Below are 23,945 nucleotides of genomic sequence, written 5' to 3'. Positions count from 1 at the left end.
GAGAGGAGGATGATCCTGGTGGAGATTCAGAGCCTTATCCTGTGTCTATTGCTATACCTTCTAAGACTGGCAGTGAAAAGAATTGTGTAAGTTCTGGGTGCTTTTTTATTGCTTTTTGGGGCAAAATCTTTGCCTTTGTTTTAGTGACTTTATTTGCACAATACTGTGAAGGTTTTATGGAATGTTAGCTATGCTGATTTTCCTTAGCCCTTTTTGTAGTTGTCTTGTTGAAGAGCTGATGTTATTGATCATATATATATATATATCAGCCACAGCAGCAAGACAACTGTAGGAAAGTAATAGGTTCTACTGTTTGATGTTTTCAGGAGGCTTGTTTATCTGTTCTCGTGATAGTGAATTCAAAGCAGGAGGAAACAGTTGCAGGTCAATTTGATGTTAAGCAGGAATTTCAAGAGGGGTAGCTCAGTTGCAACAAATACAGCAAACAATCTTTTTGTACCTTAAGACCTTTTAGATTTAGTGGTAGGAACTTTCATACCCTAAAGTTTTCATTTAGAATTGTGTGTATCAAAATTAATTGGAGCCAGAGCTGACTGTAGAATTATAATCTCTCAGACACCCTAGCCTAGCTTTTTTATATCTGCAGCATAGGGTTAGATGTGATAGAAGAGCCAGTTTCTATTTTTGTTGCCGAATTATTGGAATAATTTATTTCATACAGCTTGGGATGGAGAATGGTGTAGTTGTTATTGTCATTGCTCAACTGTAAAAGTAGCCAATTCCATTTCCAACAATTTAAGCTTGATTGGTGATATACCTGTTTAATATATATCACCCTGTATCCCAAACAGTGAGATGTGTCTGTGATTTTTCCTTTTGTTGAATAGTTTCTGAACATCAGCTTTTTGAATCTGGGTTTCTATTTTAAAAAGGTAAACTTTTGCTGAGCCAGTAAGCAGTCCTTGTTAGCAAAAGGACGGAAAGCTGCTTGAACTGACTTTGAGGCAATTTACCTTTCAAGCAGGCCAAGTGAGGAGAAACCCACAGACCATACATTGATAAAACTGATAATAAGTAAATGGAATGTGTGTTTGGGAAGACTCAAAATACAGAAATAATACTTGAACTTGGTATACTACAACTTGAAGAAAAGGCATAAATTTGATTTTTTAAAATACTGAACGATTCATTGGATAGGGCCCTTTCCATGTGTGCAATCTGGATAGTTTCCCCCTTGGTCCTTGAAAAAGGCTCTATCTACGAGGACACTCTTTTATTCTTATGGATATCCTATTTATTTCAGTAATATTTCTGTAACAGTGTAGCCTTCATGGTTTGTACCAATTGACAGCACTAGTGTGATGTTATCCAATTATTTACATGTAATATTCACCTTTAATATCATTCTTGTGTGACTTCTTACAGCCCATGTAACTTTTCTTTTTAATGATGACCTGAATATAATAGTTCCTACATAATTAGAAGCTTTACACATTTGCAAGAATAAGGACTAGGAACTACACACTCAAATAAATCTGATACAGGTGATTTCCTAGCCCAATCTAAGAGTTAATCATTGCAGGTCTTGCTGTAAAACTTGCTGAAAAAAGGTTGATCAGCAATTTTGGCCCTTTATTATTCTCTCACTAGCAAAGAATGTATCCATATCATTATAACTTGTTTTAAAGAGATGTGTGCATGCTATTTCAGCTAATGTACATGCCACTGGCTGAATATTATTTCCATTGTTACTATACACACTAAATGTTCTTTGAATTGTTGAATGTCATCATTTTATACCTGAAATATTTTTTCACTATGCAAAATAACATTTATATCACCACAACTGAGATAAACAAAGAAAAACTTGTTTGCATCTGTATTATATTTCTACCAAATTTTTTCTTGAAAAAAATAAAATGGAAAAATAAATGAACATGCACGCTTGAATTTAATACAAACCCAGACTGTAATTGGTAACCTAAAGATTCTTGTAAGCTACCTTGAGCATTGGAATAAACAGAAAGGTGAACTATAAATTAATAATAAATTAAAGAAATACTGTAAATACTGTATATTAACAATACACAGCCTATTTACTTATTTTTATTTTTTTTAATTTTAGTAAATAGATTGTATTATATGTTTGAGAAGGAATGGATATGGAGTACTTTTTTTACTTATATCTAAGAGTTTTAGCTATAATAATATATGTATGAGCCAAAAATAGTTTCTTCCTGTCTATGACTTCCCAGCTTCTTCCTGTCTATTTATATTCCCAGCTGTTCCAAATGCACAGGTATATTAGAGATTCTGCTGTATGTTGAAAAACCTTGATATAATTGATATACCTTTATATATAAGACTTGATATAGAATTCCAATATCTATAGAAAGCCAGAGTATATTGTGTAAATAGACAAGGATCCACCATACTTGAAACACAAGCTGTCCTGGTCTTGTGCTGAGGTTCAGAGGTGACAAATTTAAGATCAAGAGCTTGACCTTGGAGGGATATACAGGATTTTGACAATCGAAATCCAGGATCAGACAAATTTATATAATCTGAATAATAGGTATATTGATCTACATTTGAATATGGAAACCAGTATCATTTAGATATGCCACTTTATTCTAATGCCACAATTTATTTAATGCACATACAGACTGATTTAGTAGATGGAAGTGCTCACATATAATTCCATATTTGATATGGAAGCATCAGGGCTGGTTTATGTTATTTCATAGTATATAAATATTTACTCCTCTGCAAACTACCCTTACTGGTATATTTGGATTGTAAAAGTTATGTTAGTGTACAGGAATCTCCCTTGGAGCTTACACAGACCTATTTCCATACATATCACACACATACACATAGTTTATGCTTACAGTTATATACAATATGGACAAATCTCTGAAGAAGAAAAATATATAATTTGGGATAAGAGACACAAGTATTTCATTTTACCAAGCTACTTTGGTAAATCACTGCATGCGTATCTGTTTGTACAGGCTGAGTGGCGATAGGTGGACAGAGAACTTTCTTAAATCCTCTACTTTCTTCATAAGCACTATATTGCATGAGTGATATCATACCATCTGTTCATGTTCTTTTTTACTAAGCTTTTGAATAAGACATCCATATATAAGCAAAACTGTTATATTTTATCATGATGAACTTCAAAATCCCATACCATTAGATCTGGATTAGGAATTAATAGTGACCACATAGTCCAGTTTGAACCCAGTTCAGCATTCTGGATTAAACTTTACTTGGGAGACATAGTCCCTGTCTGACTGCAGTGCTCAAATGTTAAATTGCTCACAAAGCTTTATTATGTGGTACACACAAATTGGTTGGAATCACATAATCTATAGAAGCTCAGTTCATTTCCAAATTCAGCCATATCTGATGTATATTCCTAAACTTGATTCATTTCCTTATTTAGCTACATTCATTGATGAGCCAACTTTTTTCAATAAAGAAGCAACAATCAATCAATTATATCAAAACTTAGCTCTACTTTACAACAGAACCTTTATAACTATTAAAGTGAAAAAAAATTATCCAATCAAGTCATTCCCTTACCATATATTGTAACTGGACCGTAGTAGTTATTTATACACTACAAGAACAGAACACACACACAAAATGTTCAGATCCAATGCAGATCCATATTACTAATTATAAGCAAAATGCATTTTGTGAGGTTTTCTGAAAGAAGGGGCCTATAGAAAAATGCTTGTGAAGAAGTATGAGAAATTGAAATAAAATCAATATGAAGACATTTCTAATTTAGATAGATGAAAGATCAGTACTACCAATTATTAAATCTAATCATGCCTCAATCCAGCAATAATTAACTTAGTAAATATTAATGCTATTGGAGAATTTAAATGAAAATACTAAGTATACAAAGTTTTGCTTTTTATTTTTAATCAAGAACTGTTATGTGTTCTTTTTTGTTCTTTCATAAATTAAGGTTGCTGGTGAAGTTTCTAATCATTTATATAAAGTTTGGAAGAAGGTTTGTATCTAGACAAACTATGTAAGAAACTGCTGCTTCAAGTCTCAAAGTATTCCTTGGGATTTTGACAAATGATACTAAATTGCAATTTAGAGACAATATAACTCTATATTATGTGTTTTCCTGTGTCAAACAGATTTTTGATAAATCACTGCATCTTCCTGGGATAGAATTCTAGCTACTGAACACACAGGAAGTCTTGCTATCCAATAGGCTGGGATGAGTACCTAATAAAGACTATTGCAATTTAGAATGCAATACTGTTATCAACTCTATTTAATTCAAATCATAGTCAGACCTAGTATTTTACCATACTGCCGAAAACCAAAATTAAACCTTTATAGAATCACATTGCTTTTTATCAATGGATACTTTTAATTTATATAAAGTTCTTTCTCTTTCAAGCATTTTTAATGGTTACTTACAGATTTAATTAAAGAGGTGCTTACTTTAGTATATATCCCATTGCAGGATTTTAATTTACCAACAATCTGTACCCTCTAATGACTGGATCGAATTTATTTAATTTGATTTATAATCCACCTTTTTGTTCTAGTGAGCACTGGAAGCAGCTAATAAAATGTTTTGATTGATGCAACACTGCTGAGAAACTGAATAATAATCAATGGATGGTAATGAATAGTATTTTTGCCTTAATGGAAAGCTAGACAAGGCAGCCGTCTCTCTGCCATATTCCATATTGTTCCAGAGGGTGTTTCAAATCTCAGGAATAGCACCGAATTTTAATGCATTGCTCATATCAGCCAAAACGAAGTTGCTTGCTCTGTGCAAACCAAAATGCTTTCTGTGAATGCAAAACTGCCATTGATACAACTCTTTAAACAGGGATAAAAAGTTTTTTTTTCCTGAATAGGTGACAAATATTGTTCAACACATATTTATGTACTATGCTATATATTATAATGATATAGAAATATTTTTTAGGTTCACAGTATTTAAAAATTTGCTTTTCTAATTTATAGTACAATTCTGCTTAATTGATATGAGTGAAATGCTGACATATACTGTAATTATTGCAGTTTATTTTCCTTTTGGGTCTAAATATTACATCATAGACATAAAGTTATAATATAGACATAAGTTCTTTTTGTTCCAGGAAGGCTTCTATCTATGTAAGACACATATTAAGAGCTGTTCGCTGGAACAAGAAGTAGTATATTTATAAGAAAATCCCATGCATATAGAAGGGATATTTCCATGTCATTAAATAGGACTTTCTGACACTAGCAGAATGCTTGATCACTTCTTGTTTCTTAAATCGCAGAGTGCTTGCATCACACATTTTTGTTCCACAAATAGATAAATCAGGAAATGTAGTTCTCTGTATAATGTGCCTATTCGCTCACTATAATTAGTTTGAGCTGTTTTCCTAATAAAATACCTAATTATTAAACTTTTTATAACTTACAGCTAATTAATAAAAAGGAACAAAAGTTTATTTAAAGCTGAATGCAAAGATTCAATTTGGTGAATGATTCCGTCAGTCTGGTTTCTTGAATCAAAGCATCAAATTCAGAATCAGAAACCATCTGCATGCTCTTAATATTTGTATTATCAGTGATAAGTATCATCCTCAACCTGACATATAACAATGAATATATGTGAAGGCAGTTTATTTTAAATTAATTTAATTTGGCTCTTCTTCAGTTCATGCATTGGGAAGTAGTACTCACATAATACATTGTGAAGTTGTCACTAAACTGCAATAAGCCTGAATTCCCCTTAGTGATGTGATGCGTGATGTTGTTATTCCTTCAAACGCAGTTCTGATCTTTCATTGCTGTAAAACTGACTAATTGTCATCCCATTGATGTTAATGTATTGTGGTTCTATATTTTATCCTGTACCATTTGTGACTGTGCTGGTCAGTTTTTTTTTTTTTTTTTTATACTGGTGTTTTTATATTTTCTCATTGCCCATATTTTCAAACACATTTTTAAAATATTTTAAAACACAAGGTGGTGATTTGTAAAAGCATCGATATCTTTACATGCAGAAAATCGTGGTTTTATCACTGCCAGTATCAGTAGGATTGGATCCAGAAGACCAGCAAATCAGACTATACATGTCTTGAGAGAGACATCAGGAGAGGAAGAGAGAAAATATATACTAAAAAATGTGTCCTTGGGTAGAAACAAAGTAGAAGCAGAGCTTCTAGGGATAGAGAGAAGCATAAAATAATTTGGCCAGCACCCTCAATAACCAGTGGTCCCTACTATATTGAGACATGACATCTCAAGAGGCTGGAAAACATATTCCTTAAATCTGAGATTTGCTGCAGAGATGCTGGTTAGCATCAGAGAAGTTGAATTATTGGTATGGGTTAGAAGGTAGTAGCTTCTTATGTTTATGACTTTACTACTCAAAGAAAGAGGAAAAGCCTTTGATTTATAATTTATAAATGGACTATCATTTCAATTACCCCTTTACTGATCATTTTGGATAGGACATATGGAATTCCATCAGCATCTAGAGGTTCTTCTCCCACTGGGTCTTGTATATCTCATTATAATAGTATAATGCTCTGGGGAAAAAAATTGGAAATAATCATAAGGTATCTTTTCCTTTCAAATAATCCTGCATTATGATGTAATAATGTCCTTTGCTTTAGAACCAATGCTATTGAAGTGATTTCTTTCATAAAGGCATATAATAATTATCTAAAACAATAGCAGTGTTATTCTGGATTTGTAGAGGTAGAAAATAAGGATAGTTCTGCTTTGAGTTTGGCCATCAGACTTTAATACTTGAAAAAAGGCCAGCCAATAGACTATAAGCTATAATTTACTTGCTTTTGAGAGCCACCTGATAGATGTAGAAAGACCTTGCCTGTGAGATCATAATCTGAAAAGACCTCACCAGGGTCAGTTCTGAATCCTGAAAAATCTGAAGATACACACATACCCTCACACACATATATGTGCACATATGCACACATTTTTATGTACATACATACATAATCATTCTTTGGGGCATAAGCAGTGTTATACAAAGTACAGAAAAGGAGTAAGAAATAGAAAGCAAAATAAATTAAATGCAAAGACAAATAAATATAGCTTAATCTTGTTTATAACACCATTTACTAATTCACGACATTTCTATATAGCTTGTTATCCTTGCAGACCATCTCTGCTTCCACCCTGGCCATGCATTCCTTCATGCACTGCTTCTTGTTATTTAAACTCCTCACCTTTCTCTTTGAGAATCTCATCATCTCTGTCTAACCAGAACTTTTTCAGTCTTTTCCTCAGTTCATTCACATTTTCTTCATATATTCATCATCTTCTCTTTATATGACCAAACCATCTCATTAACCTTTTTCACACTGGTCACTCATTTTTGTATTTAATTCACATTCATTCATCTTCCATTCATTCTTGACCATTGTTCTTGTTTAAACACATGTATGCTTCAAAACTCACCCATTCTCACTGCATTCACATTATTTTTATGTTTCTTGTGACATATCTAACTCTCACTTCCAGGAACAAAGGAAACAGAAGCATACAATTATACATTTTGATTTTGATTTATTTTGACACACATTCACTCCTCTCAACAAACTACATGCTACCCATTATTTTCCTAAAATAATTTCCACATATTAAAATTTTTATCTATCCATTTTGTCATCATTAGTAAACATTTTTCCAAGTCTAAACCCACTCTACACTACGCTACACTTCCTAAATTTTGCTTATTTTCACTTCTCCTTTCAGTCAGAATTCTGCCAAACTTAACCCAACTAATCTGTCAAGCTATTCTAGAGGAAGAAAAATTTGAAATCTGATTCCCGTCTTACTTCCTGCCTCCCAGCTTCAACCTGGAGATTAGATTACTGGATTGCTAGACACTCCAGAGTCAGGATAATGCCATTTAATATCAGGTGTGTTTCTAATAAAATCAGTCTTGTTCATAATTAAATTGTGAACAAGATGATAGACATGGTAAGTATCACTGAGACATAGATATATGAGAGGATGGGTCTCCCTCATGGATATTTGTCCACCCATGTTTCATATTTTGCATCAGATATGACTCTGGTGGTGTGGCAGAGGTATACTGGGAAAGCTAGTTGTGCCAAAGAGTATTGTTTTGCAGATGACAGGAGGTGAAGCCTTCTTTTTTTAATATATAATAACTTTATTAATTTTTAAAAAAAAGAACAGTAAAAGCTAACAAAAACTAATATTAAGAAAAAAAGAAAAAGGAAAAGGAAGTTGGGGAAAAAAAACAGTAAAGATCAAAAGTCCAGAACAGAAAAAGCGAGAAGCAACAAAAAAAGAAAGAAAAGAAAAGAATTTATTTCCAACCCTCATTGCAACAGATATAAGTAACAATATACACCAAACTCTTGGTCTAAATTTACACCATAACTTCCATTATTTCTATTGCTACATTATTTCTGGTCATCAAATTCATATAGCACAATTTCATTTTTTTCTGTTTCCTGCAAAAAGTCCAGAAAAGTTTCCCAGTTAGCATTAAAATTACACAATGTCTTATCTCAAATCAAAGCCATCGATTTCACCATCTCAGCCAACTCCATCAACTTCACTATCCCTTCTTCCACTGTAGCTAATGTCTTATCTTTCTACCTCTGTGCATATAAAAGCCTTGCTGCTCTTATCTCATATAAAAACAAAGTTCAATGAGTTTTTTTCCAACTGTTTATCCATCAAGCCCAAAAGGAAAATCTCTGGTTTTGATTGAATATTAATCTTTAAAATATTCTGTATACAAATATGTATCTCATTCCAGAATTTTTTTGCTTGTTTACAAGTCCACCAGAGATGATAAAATGTCCCTTCTTGATGTTCACATTTCCAGCATACATTTGAAGTACCTTTATATATTTTAGATAATTTTTCTGGTGACAAGTACCAACCATTGAGAATTGCTTTTTTTTTTTTTTACAGATTTGCAAATTTAGCCCCTAATTCATCAAACATTGGTTTAAGTAAACTTAAAGCAACCATTTACAGAGCCTCTTCTTTCTGTCATTTCTTTCACTGCCTTCCTTGTAACCATATTCTTTCTATTCTTTTCCCCTTTACACAAGTAAAAATGGATAGCTGGATATAATTAAATACAAGAGAAAATAAACTGACAGTTCACGCCCTCTGGTGTCTTTCAAGCTGGAATTGCAGACATGTGTCAAAGAAACACACAGGGATCAAGTTACTGTACAATCTTCTTCTGTTTTAGAAACCCAGCCAATTAACAAGCATAGTCCAGCAAAACAAGAAACTTTCCCATGAAAAAAACAAACCTTGTAATTGCAATGGGAGTTTCAGAGAAAAATAAACTTCTAACAAATAATCTTCCCTTTTCACTGTAAGTAACCTTTAAGTCCCTTTTAAATTCCATTTTTCATCCAACTTTTTATGAATTAATCAGATTCAAATTAAAGCTCTATTTCTTCTTTTAAAAATATAGTCCCAAAAATAAGGACAAGCCCCAAGAGAATTGCTTATCTGTTACAAAGGAAGGTATCTCGTAAATTGAAAAATAATTATTATCCAAAGTGTTCAGAAATGAGGTTTGGTCAGCTCTAGTGTCCCTAAAAGGCTGCACTGCAGCTGTGAACAAAGATGGATTCCCCACCTCCTGGCCACATGCAGAGGCTTTTGTCTCCACAATTAGCTTTCGAGGAACAGCTGTCCAGAGGGCAAATGGGTTGATTTCTTACTTCCTCCTTGATCCGGAGCAAGTTGAGTGGTCACCTGTTGCTGCCAGCCACCAGTCAGCTGCGATGCTATCTCTGCCATTTTGAAAACTCCTAAGCCGCCATTAATCCCCATGGGAAGCCAGGTGAAGCCTTCTTGTGATGCTGAAGGTGCTGCTAATGTATCATCCTCCAAGCTGCATAGACCCACACTTCACACAGCTACTCAATCTCATTACAGGGGTGGTTGTGGATTTTTCCATGCTTTTAGTACTGAGTGATTTCAATCTCACTTCCCTGGGACTGAGGTGGTTCAAGAGTTCATGGCCACCATGACAATCAAGGGTTTGTCCCAGATTATCACTGGTCTGACTCATATAGCTGGCTATGCTTTAGAACTGGTATTTGTTTTGGAGCAGACATGCCATGATATGGTTCTGGTGGAGGGACCTATTAAGATGGTCTACCCCAGATGTCTGATGCTTCCAGCAGGTTTCCTGGTAGTGCTTGGGAAGTTTCCCAGAAATGTGGAGTGGATTTCTATTGGGTGCCTTGTTTAACATTGGAACACTGAGACAACCTGGATGCTCAACAGGATTGCCTCTGAATGGCCTCTCCTTGCCTGCAAATCCCATGCAGCTAATTGGTTTACTGAGGGGCTCCAAGAAATTAAGGAAATGGTGCAAACATCCTTATCTTTATAGATCTCTCAGCAGCTCTCAATATTGTGACTGCAGTATGGCTGTGAGAGTTGGGAGTTGGAAGCATGATGCTAGAGTGGTCTTATTCTACCTGAGTAAGATGGATGATGGTGGAAAGAGGTTGGCCCCACAGACACATTGTTATGAAGGGCCTCAGGGTTTTGTCTGTTACCCTATCTTGTTTAACATTTATATAAAATCCCTGGGGTCATCTATTGGTTCAGAATGAAGTATCATTAATATGCTGATGATATTCAACTACATATCTTCACCCCAGGCCTTTGGGAGTCATGACTCAGTATATAGGGCTTTCAGGGTTTGGAGGGGGAAAAACAGGTACTAATTCTGGGACCATATTTGGCTCTTGATGGCATTGTGCTCCCCCAGAAGAGCAGGCTTGTAATCTGGGGATCCTCATGGACCCCTGGCTCTTGCTCAAAGGGTAAGTGGAGAATGTAGCCAGGAGGGCTTTTGCACAGCTTCTGCTGGTGTGCCAGCTGCAGGCTTGCCTGGAACAGGATGCATTGTAGACAGTCACTCATGCCCTTGTCATTTCTTGATTAGATTATATAATTTACTGTAAATGGGGCTACCCTTGTAGAATAACCAGAAACTTCAGTTGAACCAGAATGCAGTGGCATGTTTGTTTAGGGCTCAGTTGTGGTACTGCTATGTCACACCTCTGCTGCATGAGCTACACAGGTTACCAGTAGGTTTCCAAGTATAAGTCAAGTTACTATTACTTTATACTACCTGTAAAGCCTATATGGTTCAGGACCTGGTCTCTTAGAGATCACCTTGCCCCAGTAATTCCTGGCCATCCTAGGTAGATGACTAGGGAAAGCCTACTAAGGGACCCTCCGACCAGCAGGTATGGCATGAGGGGCCAATTGTTGGCATTCTCGGTAGCAGCTCCCTTCTTTTGGAATGGTTTCTGCTCTGTTCAAATGGCTCCCACCCTCATAGCCTTCCAGAAGTAGGTGAAAAACTTGTATATAACAGCACTACTTTCTATAATTGTACCCTTTATTTTATTTATTGTTTTAATTACCTTTATTCTGACTTTGCATTCTGTTTTTATGTAAATTCTATAAGCTGCCCAGAGTCTGCTTCTTTATTAGTAGACAGATAAAATCAATCAATCTGTCTATAGTTTTTGCATTCAATCTTGTGACATTTTATTTCATGTGAGGTAACAATAACAGCATACTTCCAGTTATCAAGCACTGATATAATCTTGACACACATATTGAACAACCATAAGCAAAAACAGTCCCATATTTTAACATGTCTTCAGTTACATTGTCAACACCTGCAACCTTAATTTTTTTTAACCTCACCACATTTATGACTTTCCTGTCATCATTTTGTTTTGGCATTATCATTTACAGAATTCATTTAAATTCCACTCTGATGTACCACTATACTAATATCTAAAATACTTCTTCCAGCATTTCCAAATCATTTCATCAATTTTCTTCTTAATTCTCTTCACTGTGCTGGAGAGTACTTGTGTAGCCCACCATCCACTTCCTAAACATTTTTTTTAAATGTCTACTATAATTGCTTTGCATTTTTTTCTGCCTCTTTAATCCTAACATTTTCTTCTATATATACATTGTATAATGATTGACTTCTAATTCTGATGTTATTTGACTTGATTTATACTGAACCTTTTTGTTCTTTTGATCAGTCAAGGCAGCCAATATGTGCTTTTCCTGGTGAAAACATTTAAAAATGATATTTTGGAAGCTCTACTAGTCTCTATGCTACCTAAATTCAACAAAATGTAAATTCAGACTGTGTCTTATTTGACAGTCTTAAATATGATTTCCTGGAAACTTAGAAAGGAGTCTCTCTACCACTGGTCAGATCACCAAAGAACTCAGAAGTCTAATAGACATGTAGTATAAGCACATAAACTATAAACGTGATCAAGTGAGTGCTCAATTTGTTTAAGAAAGAGATATGTGCATTGCTTTTAATTTAGCATTTGTAGTATTGCCTCCCAGAAGTGATTTCTTTAATCTGCTCTGGCTCACGGCTGTAGGCTGATTCCTGAGGGATCTACTCTAATGGTTAATAACGAACTGGATAATTGTCATTTCATTTTTCGCTATAAGTTTCTGAAAACATTTCCATTTTTCTTCTTTCTTTCCTCATACCTTGCTGCAGTTTCTCTTCTAAATCTTAAAACCAGGAATAATTCTGACAGATTTATTGCCTTATATGGTTTCCTCTTTGTTAGGTAACAAATTGTCATTCAACTTGTTTATATTTGAGTTAGATCTTTAAAAATTCTCCACTCGATGAAATATGACATTAATGAAATCAGGGTATAAATTTGCATAGCAAATAACAGTCATGGGAAATTAATCCTTTTACCTGAACAAAATGTCCTCCAGTCCTGTTATTTGTATTAGCAAATAATCTCAATGGAGCCTCCCCTGCAAATGCAAATAGTGCTTGGGGTGGTTCTCCCTGATCTCTCACCTGTTTCACTTCTTACAATCCTAATGCTACCTGATCCCTCCCTGAAGCTGGTGTTTACATTGCAAAAAGGATCATTGACTAGCAATTGCTACCTATAGTTCCTCTTCTACAATTCCATTAAACTTAAACATGAAATTATGCAAGGTTGATTTTTATAAGTATGCCATTCCTGTTTTGTAATTTAAACACAACTAGATAGTTTCACGTTCCACTGAAATTCCACAGGGCCAAAGCACTTATAATATTCCATACATGTTAGGCAAGGCTCCAAGGTTGGGAAATCATCTCCTTTTTTCCCCCTCCACTTTGCTTCAATTTTCCAAGTGTCATTGATCATTGGATCATTTTATTGATTCTGTCATATAGAATAGTCAAGCAGTAATTGCTTTCAGCAGAGAAGCAGAAAAAGACTAGTGACCATATCTGTTACAATATTCTTAGTGTGTTTTATGAAAATCAGAAGGTTTTCATTTTCCATTTCCAAAGCATTCATTAAAAAGACAAAAGCAAAATGTAAAATTCAAGTATTCTGAGATATAATAGTTCTGATAACTAATGTGCAACTACCATCACATCCTTATAATTAATCTCATCTCAACAGTGTATTTCATGTAACTGATTGTGTTGAAAATTCATCATTCTTTGTAGATCCATAGTTTAAAATATGTCTGGTCCATGCCTTTAGTATCTGTTATGGCTGCTGTTCTAGTCTGCTGCTGTGATGTGAATCATAAATAAAATTTCCAGGAGAGAACCATAATACACGTTCATTTGTACGATTACATTTTCGTAACATTACTGGTTGGCAGTCATATATCTAATTTCTTCTATATAGATTGGGGTTTGGAACTCAAACTGTGGCCTTAATATGACTAACAACAATAAAGACCGATCTACCAATATAACAGATTCGCTGGCAAACCGAACACTCATAGTCACGACTATTTTGGTAAGTTCTGGCATATTTTCTGGTTATTTTTTGTCAGTTGTCTTTGTTTTGCTTACAGGTAATATTTGCTTTGCTAACAGCCTTTCAAATAAAAAAAAAATGTTTTTATTAATCACAAACTTGTGAACCTGTGCTACAGATGCCCTAGTCAAAAGTATTACCAGCATCACAAGAATTGGGGATGTAAATGGTATAAACATGAAGCCTTGTGGATGTCACACACACAATTTAACAGTATATATACTCTGAGGTAATCATCTAAGTCTGTTCGTATTTGAAATAGTTCTATGTTTTATAAACCCTACATTTCTGGAGCATATGTTCCTATTTTTCTTCCTAACTTTATCATGTTTCCAAATAGTTTTAGCCAAGTTCACATATTTGTTTAAAGCAAATGCATTATAACATAGAAATAGCGTATGAGTCTATGATGAAATTTGTTTATGTTTTATTTCAAAGCCAAGTCTGAGAAAGCAATCTTCAGAAGAAAGTGAAAAGAAATAGAGTCTATATTGTACCTCTGGACAATAGTGGGGTATACATCACTAGGGTATCTAGACAGTGGTTGCTGTCTCCATTTAAAAAAAAAACAAAGAATTTCAAGATGGTCAATAACTCACAAGACAGACAGCTCTTGAAAGAACCTCACATAAGCTCTCATCAGACTTTGGCTATTTTAAAAGTTAAATTATTTTATTTATTATATTTTAATGCTTTGAAAATATTTTAAAACATTGCATGAAATCACTCATTGGTATCTAGGGCATAAAAAAATAGCTGGCCCCTGTCAAATGATGTCAAATGAGGAATCCACCTAAAGCAACAAGCGTAGGGTTCATTAAAGGTCAACAATTCTTATTTAATTGTTATTTTATCCTTAGGGCCAGAGAAACTGAGAGGTTAATATAGGATTTTCCATGTAACTTACCAGAATAACATGGATGCACCCTAACTTGAATGAATCACCATGTGCTGTTGCATCTTGGGCAGCAGTATGTCCTAATACCGCCTCCACCTCCTCCTCCTCCTCCTCCTCCTCCTCCTCCTCCTCCTCCTCCTCCTCCTTTGAGTGTTGCATGAGCATAGAACAAATGTATTTTTTTTTAAATCTTAGAAACCATTAGCTCAGACTTCCCTATTTAATTATCTGTTAGGCATTAAACCTTAAGGTAGTTTTGACTATGGAGATTGCTTTTGTCTAATAACTTGGGTCTAAGTTAAGTTACCATACTGTGATCCTAGTAACTGCATGGTTTAGTACATCCTAAGATTTTCAAGTTGTTTGTTTTTAGTTTGTGAACAAATATACTGAGCAGCGAATCCTTGCAAACTGGTTTCCTTTCAAATATCTTAATCAGATTTGGCTATGTGATGACATCAGTAAACAAATCAAGCTAGAGTTACTGTTTTACAGAATTTATTCAGATAAAATGTTGATGTTAAGCTAAGCATCTGTACACTTGAGCATATGATTAAACCTTTTCTATATTTCAAAAATATCTGGTTTCTACAAATGCCTCACATATTTTTATACAGGAAGATCCCTATGTCATGTACAAGAAATCTGACAAACCGCTTTATGGTAATGATCGATTTGAAGGTTACTGCCTGGATTTGTTGAAGGAGTTATCAAATATTTTAGGCTTCATCTATGAAGTAAAACTAGTGTCTGATGGCAAATATGGAGCCCAGAATGACAAAGGAGAATGGAATGGGATGGTCAAAGAACTCATAGATCATGTAAGATTGAATCATTGTTTTGATATTCTTTTCAGCTTGCATTGATCACTAACAGAAACATATAAACTACTAGACCTCTATACCTTTTTTTCCCCTTATGAATTAAATAGCCATTTGATATAAGAACAAAATTAGAATGGAAAGATTATTTTTTCCCCAGAAAGTCTGTGATCTTAACATTTTATATATAATAGAATTCCCTTAGTACGAGCCAAGCTATCATGTAACAAATAGTAAGGCATGCATTTTAGGAACTCTGAACATTCTGTACCCTTAATTACAGATTTATGGGGAAGAAATGGCACTTTTCTTCTTCCAATTTTATTCGCCTTAGTGGTTTATATTCATTGCATCTCTAGAGCAGAGAGGAACAAAATGTTGTCCTTCATATCCTGCTGGACTACAATCCCTATCATCCATTGCTACTGACTATCCTGCTTAGATTTCAGTTAACATCTGGGCAGGGGAGGCTAAATTTAATCATTCCTGAGCATAACTTTTTGATTTATCCCATTCCTTACAAAGTGAACATTATGTGCTGTTAGAACACAGACAAAACAACTAATATATAGGTAAGTTCCCTGGGAGGTATGAAGAACTGTAGAATCAACTACCTAAATAAATTGCAGTTTCAATTTGTATTTCTATATGAAAAATTCCCTGGAAAAACATCACTTTTGGAATCTCTCAGAGTTTCACTATTACACGTAATGGATTCTGTATACTCAATGTTTACCAACAGCACTTCATCATAGCAGTTTGAGAGTCACCTAAAAAAGATGAAACACTAAATCATATATAGTAATCGTAAAAATACATTATTTACAAAGCATCCTTGTGCTATATATCTTTGAGAGAATAAAAGGAAGATAAGTGTGCCTTTTTACAGTGTTTTTCTGGCAGTAAGGTCCCTTAATACAATGGAACTTACTGCTGAATAGACATGTATACAGTAATGTTACACATTTCTGTTTCTTTCTCAATAACCTTAATGAGAAAAACATTTTTGTTTGAAATTTATTGTTTATTTGTTTCTTCAGTGGAAATGAGCAGATAATTGTGTAATTTGTATTCTCAGAAAGCTGACCTGGCAGTTGCTCCCCTCACTATTACCTACGTAAGAGAAAAAGTAATAGACTTTTCAAAGCCATTCATGACGCTGGGAATCAGTATTTTGTACCGGAAGCCTAATGGCACAAATCCTGGGGTGTTCTCCTTTCTAAACCCTCTTTCTCCTGATATTTGGATGTATGTGCTGCTAGCCTGTCTGGGAGTCAGCTGTGTGCTCTTTGTCATTGCACGGTAAGTTCAAAGGCCCCACTTTGTAATAGCAAAACACGCGCATTTCTCTGAGTGATATGCTGTACAACCTTGTTGTGCAAATTATTCTTGGTTCAGAAATGATAATCTAGTTACATTCACTGCACTACTACCCTCTAATAATGTGATCTACAAAGTTGGATACTGTAAAAGCAAGTCATGGAAGAAAGAATTTGGGAAGCCGTTGGAGTGGCTGCCATTTATGCAGAAAGAAAGAGAAAGAGGCCTGCTGGATCAGATAATAACAGCTAGCTAGTCCAGCATTTCATTTCCTGCCATGGACAAGCAGGCACACAACTAAAGATTCAGTTAATTTTTTTGTACCATTGCCTGGGTACCATTCTTTGTATCACTGCCTTCTCAGAGAAATACTTTAATTGATGGTTTTCAAATTATATTCCAAGGAACTCTTAGGTTCTCTGGATGGATGTCAGATATCTGTAACCCAGAGCTTAATATATATCCCATGGTATTAAAGCTGATAGTGATCTTCCATAATTTACTTAGCTGGTCTTGCCGCACTTAACCCATAGCTCAGGTGGAAGATATTTGTACAATCTGTCTCTGTCCAATTTTGGCACTCTCTCTTCTTTACAGCTCCCTACATATCCCATTTTTTTTAACCCAAAGGAGAAGCCATTGGATTTTCTGTGAAGCAACTGGGAGAGCAGGATGGGAAAGAATCATGTATACCATGCACATTTATTTATTTATTTATTTATTTATTTGAGCAATTTATATGGCCGTGCAACTCACTCATGGTGACTCTGGGTGGCGTACAGAAATAAAAACCACAAATACAAAACCCACTACACCCACCCCACCCCCCTGGTGACAATAACACATTTACACTAGCCATTTGATGGGCTCTCTATCAACCTGGGATTCCCAGGCCCACTGGCAAAACTTCAGGGCCTTGAGGAAGAGAATTAAGGTGGGAGCCAGTCTTATCTCAGTGGGAATGATGTTCCACAGGGAGGGAGCCACCACAGAGAAGGCCCTTCTTCTTGGTCCCATTAAATGGACTTTCTTAATGAGGGGGACCCATAACATACCGTATGTCCCTGATCTGGTAGGTCAGGCAGATGAAATTTGGAAAAGGTGGTCCTTCAAATAACCTGGTCCCAAGCCATATAGGGCTTTAAAGGTGATAACCAGCACTTTGAATTGGACCTGGAAGCAAACTGGCAGCCAATGCAGCTCCTGCAAGAGAGATGACACACGTGCAAATCTAGACTTGCACAAAACCATGTGGGCCACCACATTCTGGACCAACTGAAACCTCCAGATACTTTTCAAGGGCAGCTCCATGTAGAGCACATTACAGTAATCAAGGCGGGAGGTGACTAGAGCATGGGCGACTGTGAGCTTGTTGGTCCTGGAAAGGGCATACCTGGCTCACAACCCGCAGTTGTGCAAAGGCCCTCCTGCTCCTTGAACAGGAGTCGTAAGTCCAGGAGAACCCCCAGATTACGCAGCGGGTCCATCTGGGGCAGTGCAACCCCATCCAAGACCAAAGATGGCAATTTTCCATGGACCAAAGAACCCCAAACCCAGAGCCATTCCATCTTGCCAGGGTTCAGTTTCAACCCATTGCTCCCCATCCAGACCTTAACAGCTTCCAGGCACTGCAGTAGGGAGGTCATGGCAAGTTCAATAATGGTGGCCAAAATTCCTTGAAAAATAGAAGGCTCATTGTTTGCCTGAAGCATACAGTACAACAAGTGTTTCTATCTATATTTCCAATATATGTTAGGCAGAGTTAATATCCTCATGAACTATCTATTCTGCAGAACATTTACCAGAACCTGCAGCACTTGTAAAGGCCCTCCTGAAAATAAATTGATATGGACAGATCCTCGAAGATTAAAAGTTTGAAAGCTACTGAATAAATGTGAATAAATAATTTTAATAGCACTGATGTGATTTTTAAAAGCACAAGTACTATCAAGCTATTATTTTTTGGCAGACCAAACTGCATATTTCATGTAAGGTAGTGAAAGAACAGTTATAACAAAATATCCTAGACTCTTATTCTGCTTAGCTATATGTGTCACAAGGCAGGCAGTGAATTAGTCTTGATTTTCATGTAAATCTGATGCAAGGCTCTTGAAAACTACCATTTGCAGCAACAAATGCTTATGAACTATGCTCACTGTGCTGTGAATCACAGATCTGTCTATTCATGGATCAAGAACATTGACATGACTAATAACCATCTGATCATTGCCAGATTTTTTTCCCTGTGTAATGAGGCAAGACTGAAAATGATTCTGTTTTCTCACCATGAGAAAGATGGATAAAAATCCGTTATCTGGAACTTTTCCTAGCAAAGGCTTGACTCCACATTGAAAAAGTCTGAAATGAATAATAATCTCAAAAGACTGCTGTGCCAATTTGCAGAACACTTTGGACATCTAAAATAGCTTCTTACAAAGTATGGCTGTGGCAAAGATAGGAATTTCCCAAACAGACTTTTTTTTTCACGGCACAGACATAAAGTGTTCATTAAAAACTTCACTTGGCACATCTCTGACAAGGAGTGGGTTTGGGGATGTGCAAATACTGCCCAGAAAATAAAACTGACACATTTAGTGTTATCTTTCCTTTCAATAATGGATTAACTCTGGTCACTTTACAATTTTCACTAGATGAGCAAAGTATTCAGTGAGGCCAAACCAGAAGCATTCGTGCTCTTTTCATTCTTATTTCTAAATGCTTTTAAAGATCTTCATAGTTAAAGAATTGTGTTTATATTTCCATGATGCAGCTAGAAGAACAAGCAAGGCAACTTTAGCTTATGATACTCTTGTTCAAGGATTTCTCTGTCATAAAGTTTCTTAGTTTATCTAATGTCCCCATCCCTCCTCTGTAAACTGCTTTCTAAAGGTCCTTCATTTCTAGCTCCACATATGAACTTTAGATTGCTATGTATAGAGAAATGTATACAGAAATAGAAGGGAAAAGTATTTCCACAAATTAAAAATTTTAATAACTATATCTTAGGCATATACAGTTTCTACTGATTACATATTCGAATGATAAAACAGGACCATTCTACTCACCCCTCCAAATTGCCTTTGCATTTAATTTTGCATATGGTTGTCCAGTTTATTCTTGATTTATAGGCTCTGACTATGGAGAGTAAGTAAATAATTGTGAAATACAAGTTTTTAAAAAATAGAATTATAAATATTTTTAGAAGACAGAATTTTTAAAAGACAGAATTAGAACACATAAGATGCATTGGCAAAATGAGGCATTAATTGTTTACCTGATGCCTTGAAGTACAAGGAAAAGCCAGAATTTAATTCACATCCTACACCCTGTGCACAATTTCATTCTGACATTTTCTTAATACCTCCAAAGGAAATTATGTATGCATAATTTTGTGCACAGCTGCAGCTAGTGACTTCAGTGGAATTAGACTTTAATCCCATTTTATTTGTTTCTTCCATAACAACTTCTGTACAATATGTTAACATCCTCAGGCTTTCACTGGAGTGAATAAAAGAAGGATAATTGGATTAGGTATCACATTTAAAAGCTGTTCACATAATATTATTTCTTTTATTTGTTTTAATGTTTATCATAAGGCTAAATTTCATGCAATTTACAAAGGTGGTGGTAATTTGCTTTTAAATAAATAAATATTGCATTTTTAAAATTTTTTAAAAAGGTATGAATAGTCATAACTGGTAGTGAAATGTAATCAAATACATTGCCACTATACAAGATTCAGTAGCCCACAGGAATTTTGTCTGATACTTATACTAGGCTTCAAAATTGTGTCCTGTGGCAAAGAGGCATTTTCCTTTGGTGTAAATGGATAGTTCCACATCCCTTTCTATTAATTCTGCTGTTAGAAATCAACTATAACATGTGTACAGTAAATGTTATAAATCATTTGGAAACACCCTAAAATCTAACTCATTGATTATGGCATAGGTTGGCACAGATTATGATCAATTTCAGATGCAGTTCCATAGCTGATGCCAATTGATTGGCAGGCTAGTAATGCAGGTTTCTGCCTGCTCTATGTGGTAAACACCCAACCTGGGTGCCTTCCATTCTTAGCAATGGCAATACAAATTGAGAAATTCTGAGAATTTAGGGCACCAAGGTTGGGAGGCTGCAATAAAATGTGATATGTACATGTGTATATACTGTATGTATAATAAAAGTAGATGGTCCTCATCCCTACAAGTCCTGAAGGGAATGTCTCCCCACTCAGCATCACAGCAGCATGTAGTACACTTGGTAAGTACAGGATATTGGTCTAGAGCATAATAATTCATAAAATGCCATACTCTAAAATGATAATTTCAATATAATTTGAACTTGGATGTTTTCATTCATTTTTTAAAAATCTGCTGGAAAGAGGATTGGTTATGCATGGAAACTCCACAATTATTTTCCAGCATATACTAGTACATATTTTGCTTTGCTTTGTTTTACCTTGCTTTGTTTACTTCAGCAGGCAATATATTTTTTTTCCTTTTCTATTTCAAGACATAACTACTCTGTTACAAATCAACAATTCATTTGAAAGTTTTGGCCAGCTCAGTCACACAGAATTAGTGTAGCATTTCTTGTACTTCCTTTAGGCTTTTGCACCAACATGGTGTTTACAAGAACACTCCTGCAACAAGAGGATACATCAGAATTTCAATCACATTGATGTCAGGACACTTTGTTTCATTACTGTGATTCTGCCAACTTGTTTTTTAATTTCCTTCTTTGGTCTATAGTTCAGTTAAATATGTAAGAGAGTGCATTAAATGAAAAGAAATCAAAGCCAGTATCAACAAAATGCTACCGTGCATATCCTCTTGTGTATATGCAGTATGGTTGCACATAAGCTTGGTTGGAAGAAATCACATATTTTTATCTAAGAACATTTGCTCCTACTGACTGAAATTAATGGCATTTATGTAATCCTATGTTCTGAAGAAGAACTGGGTTCACTTTCAGATTCAGGATTTCAGTCTGATGGAATTTGCTTTCCCAGGTACTGTTACATGTAGGGCCACTAGTTATTTTGTCCACCCATTATCTTCTGATCCCAAGGCATACCTAGCAGTGCCAGTGTTGGCTCTGGCACTGTTTGTTTGATAAGCATGGAAGCCTGAGCATATCAGATTGAAAATGGTGGTGGATAGATTAAAAATTTCAATATTGCCTTTTAAGATGACGCATATTCTGGCCCAATGCTGGCATAGCCCGGTTGTTACCATAATTAGATCCTGTGTTGTTGATTAAAATGTTTAATTTTGAATTCCATATTCACGAGCTTAGTGGAGTATTTTTGAATCATACTTTCCATATAATGCATGCAAGAGATGTTTTCTTGAATAACCATCTTGTTTTGATTTTTTTTTAAATTACCTATTATACTAATGATTATGTTACTTAACTAACAGCATCCTAAACTACAAACTGTTTCAATCAGTACTTCATTACTATCTGTGTTCATTGCTTTGTCTAGCACAATGCTCGGTAACAAGAATGCATAAATAAAGCTTAAGTACATTATTAAAATGGCTATTGTATTGGCATGATATTGTCATTAAGGCCATATTTATAATCACCACAAAAGTATGTCCTGCAGCTGTAAAATCATCAATCTACAAGAATCTATAGCTAAAGAATTTAAAATAATTTTGCATGGTTTTAAAATAATTTTGCATGGCGTTTCTAAAAATTAAAGCAAATTATTAATGACATAGTGTGATGGACTGGAATGGAGGAAGGGGGGTGAAAACGGTGCTCTCATCTCCAGAGCAACGCTCTGGAGATAAGCGGAGGAAGCTGGTGCATCCCTAAACATTCCAGAAGATAGTGAATAGCTATGCCTGGGAACTAGTGGTCAGTCTGAGAAGATTTCTGTAAACAGGCGCTGGCTAATAAACCTTGCTGACTGAACCTGCATGGTCTCCAGGATTTCTTTGGGCTAGGCCTGACACATAGATTCCTATAATGCTTATTCCAGGAAGGCTTGTTAATTTAAGGGTTCTGACCTTAGTAGTAGAACTGGTGGAATTGGATGACCTCATGAATCAGGTGGAGAAGTCAAACTACAGTATGACAAGTATTACTGGTGATCTTGACAAATATGACCTTATTTACATGATTGTAAATTTACATGAATCTCAAGACACTATGGCAGATATGAGGAGCCTGTAGTTCTTTGTATATTTCTAAACTAGCTGTATCAGTAAGTATGGTCAACTATGAGTAATGATGGGAATTGTAACATCTGGAATGGCACTGATTCATTCTTCCCAAGAGCCAAGTTTGGAGAACTCCAATAATTAAATAAGATACAAAGCCTGGATGATGAGTACCCTGATCCATACATCTCCCCCATTTCTGTACTTTAGAGGTGGTATAAAATATTTTATAATGTTAAAATTGTTTTAAAGTAATGATGCTTGATTGAAATAGAATGAAAAATCATTCAATGAGTTTCTTTGCTGATAAAGGATTTGAATCTGGTTCTATAATTTCCAGTGATAACAAAAGAAATATAAATTAGAGGAAGGCACAGAAGGGGAAAAATGTACTTCAGAGTGCTATTTGTTAGATGTTTGAAATGTTAACAATAGTAAATTCACATTAATTTTGTGGGTTCATAAATGGGAATTCAGCTGAAAGGACAACCATTTACCGGATAGTTTGCTAACTCTTGCCTCCCTATTGGAACTGTCTCTGATTATTTTCAATCAAACCTTGCATTTTTCTGTTTACCTGTACCAGTTGAGGATATGAAAAATATCTAATCATACAATGAATGTGCAGCAAACAGCATATAGGCCATGCCCATTTGTGGGTTTGCTGTCATGCTTCCAGTCCATGTTCTGGATATGTACTGTATGTTATTCTTCACAAATACTGTTATTGTGTGGGAGACCCTAATATTGCTACAGAAATATACAGACACACATTATGGACATAGAAGATATTTCATGTCAGAAGAGATAGGTGACAAGAAACTAGAGCATCTCTGTCAAGATCTGATTTCTGAACAGAGTACAATTGTGTTCACTTTTATAAGTATCT

At 35.3% G+C, this 23,945-nt stretch overlaps 1 protein-coding gene across 1 annotated transcript in view; it reads left to right on the top strand.

Annotated features, from left to right (window-relative positions):
* The window catches only part of GRIK1 (glutamate ionotropic receptor kainate type subunit 1), a 183,468-nt gene that overhangs the window by 135,410 nt on the left and 24,113 nt on the right, over positions 1 to 23,945 (top strand). The window contains exons 10-13 of the mRNA XM_088144448.1: positions 3,947 to 3,991; positions 13,710 to 13,823; positions 15,360 to 15,563; positions 16,642 to 16,865. Of these exons, the coding sequence (XP_088000574.1) occupies positions 3,947 to 3,991; positions 13,710 to 13,823; positions 15,360 to 15,563; positions 16,642 to 16,865 (587 nt within the window). The remainder of the gene's footprint in view (positions 1 to 3,946; positions 3,992 to 13,709; positions 13,824 to 15,359; positions 15,564 to 16,641; positions 16,866 to 23,945) is intronic.

This window comes from Python bivittatus, unplaced genomic scaffold, assembly GCF_059951505.1.
Source record: "Python bivittatus isolate LINGU-HERP-01145 unplaced genomic scaffold, Pbiv_v1 ctg000350_np1212, whole genome shotgun sequence".
NCBI lineage: Eukaryota > Metazoa > Chordata > Lepidosauria > Squamata > Pythonidae > Python > Python bivittatus.
The sequence above is the reverse complement of the archived record's forward strand: the minus strand, read 5'-3'. Positions and strand labels throughout refer to the sequence as shown.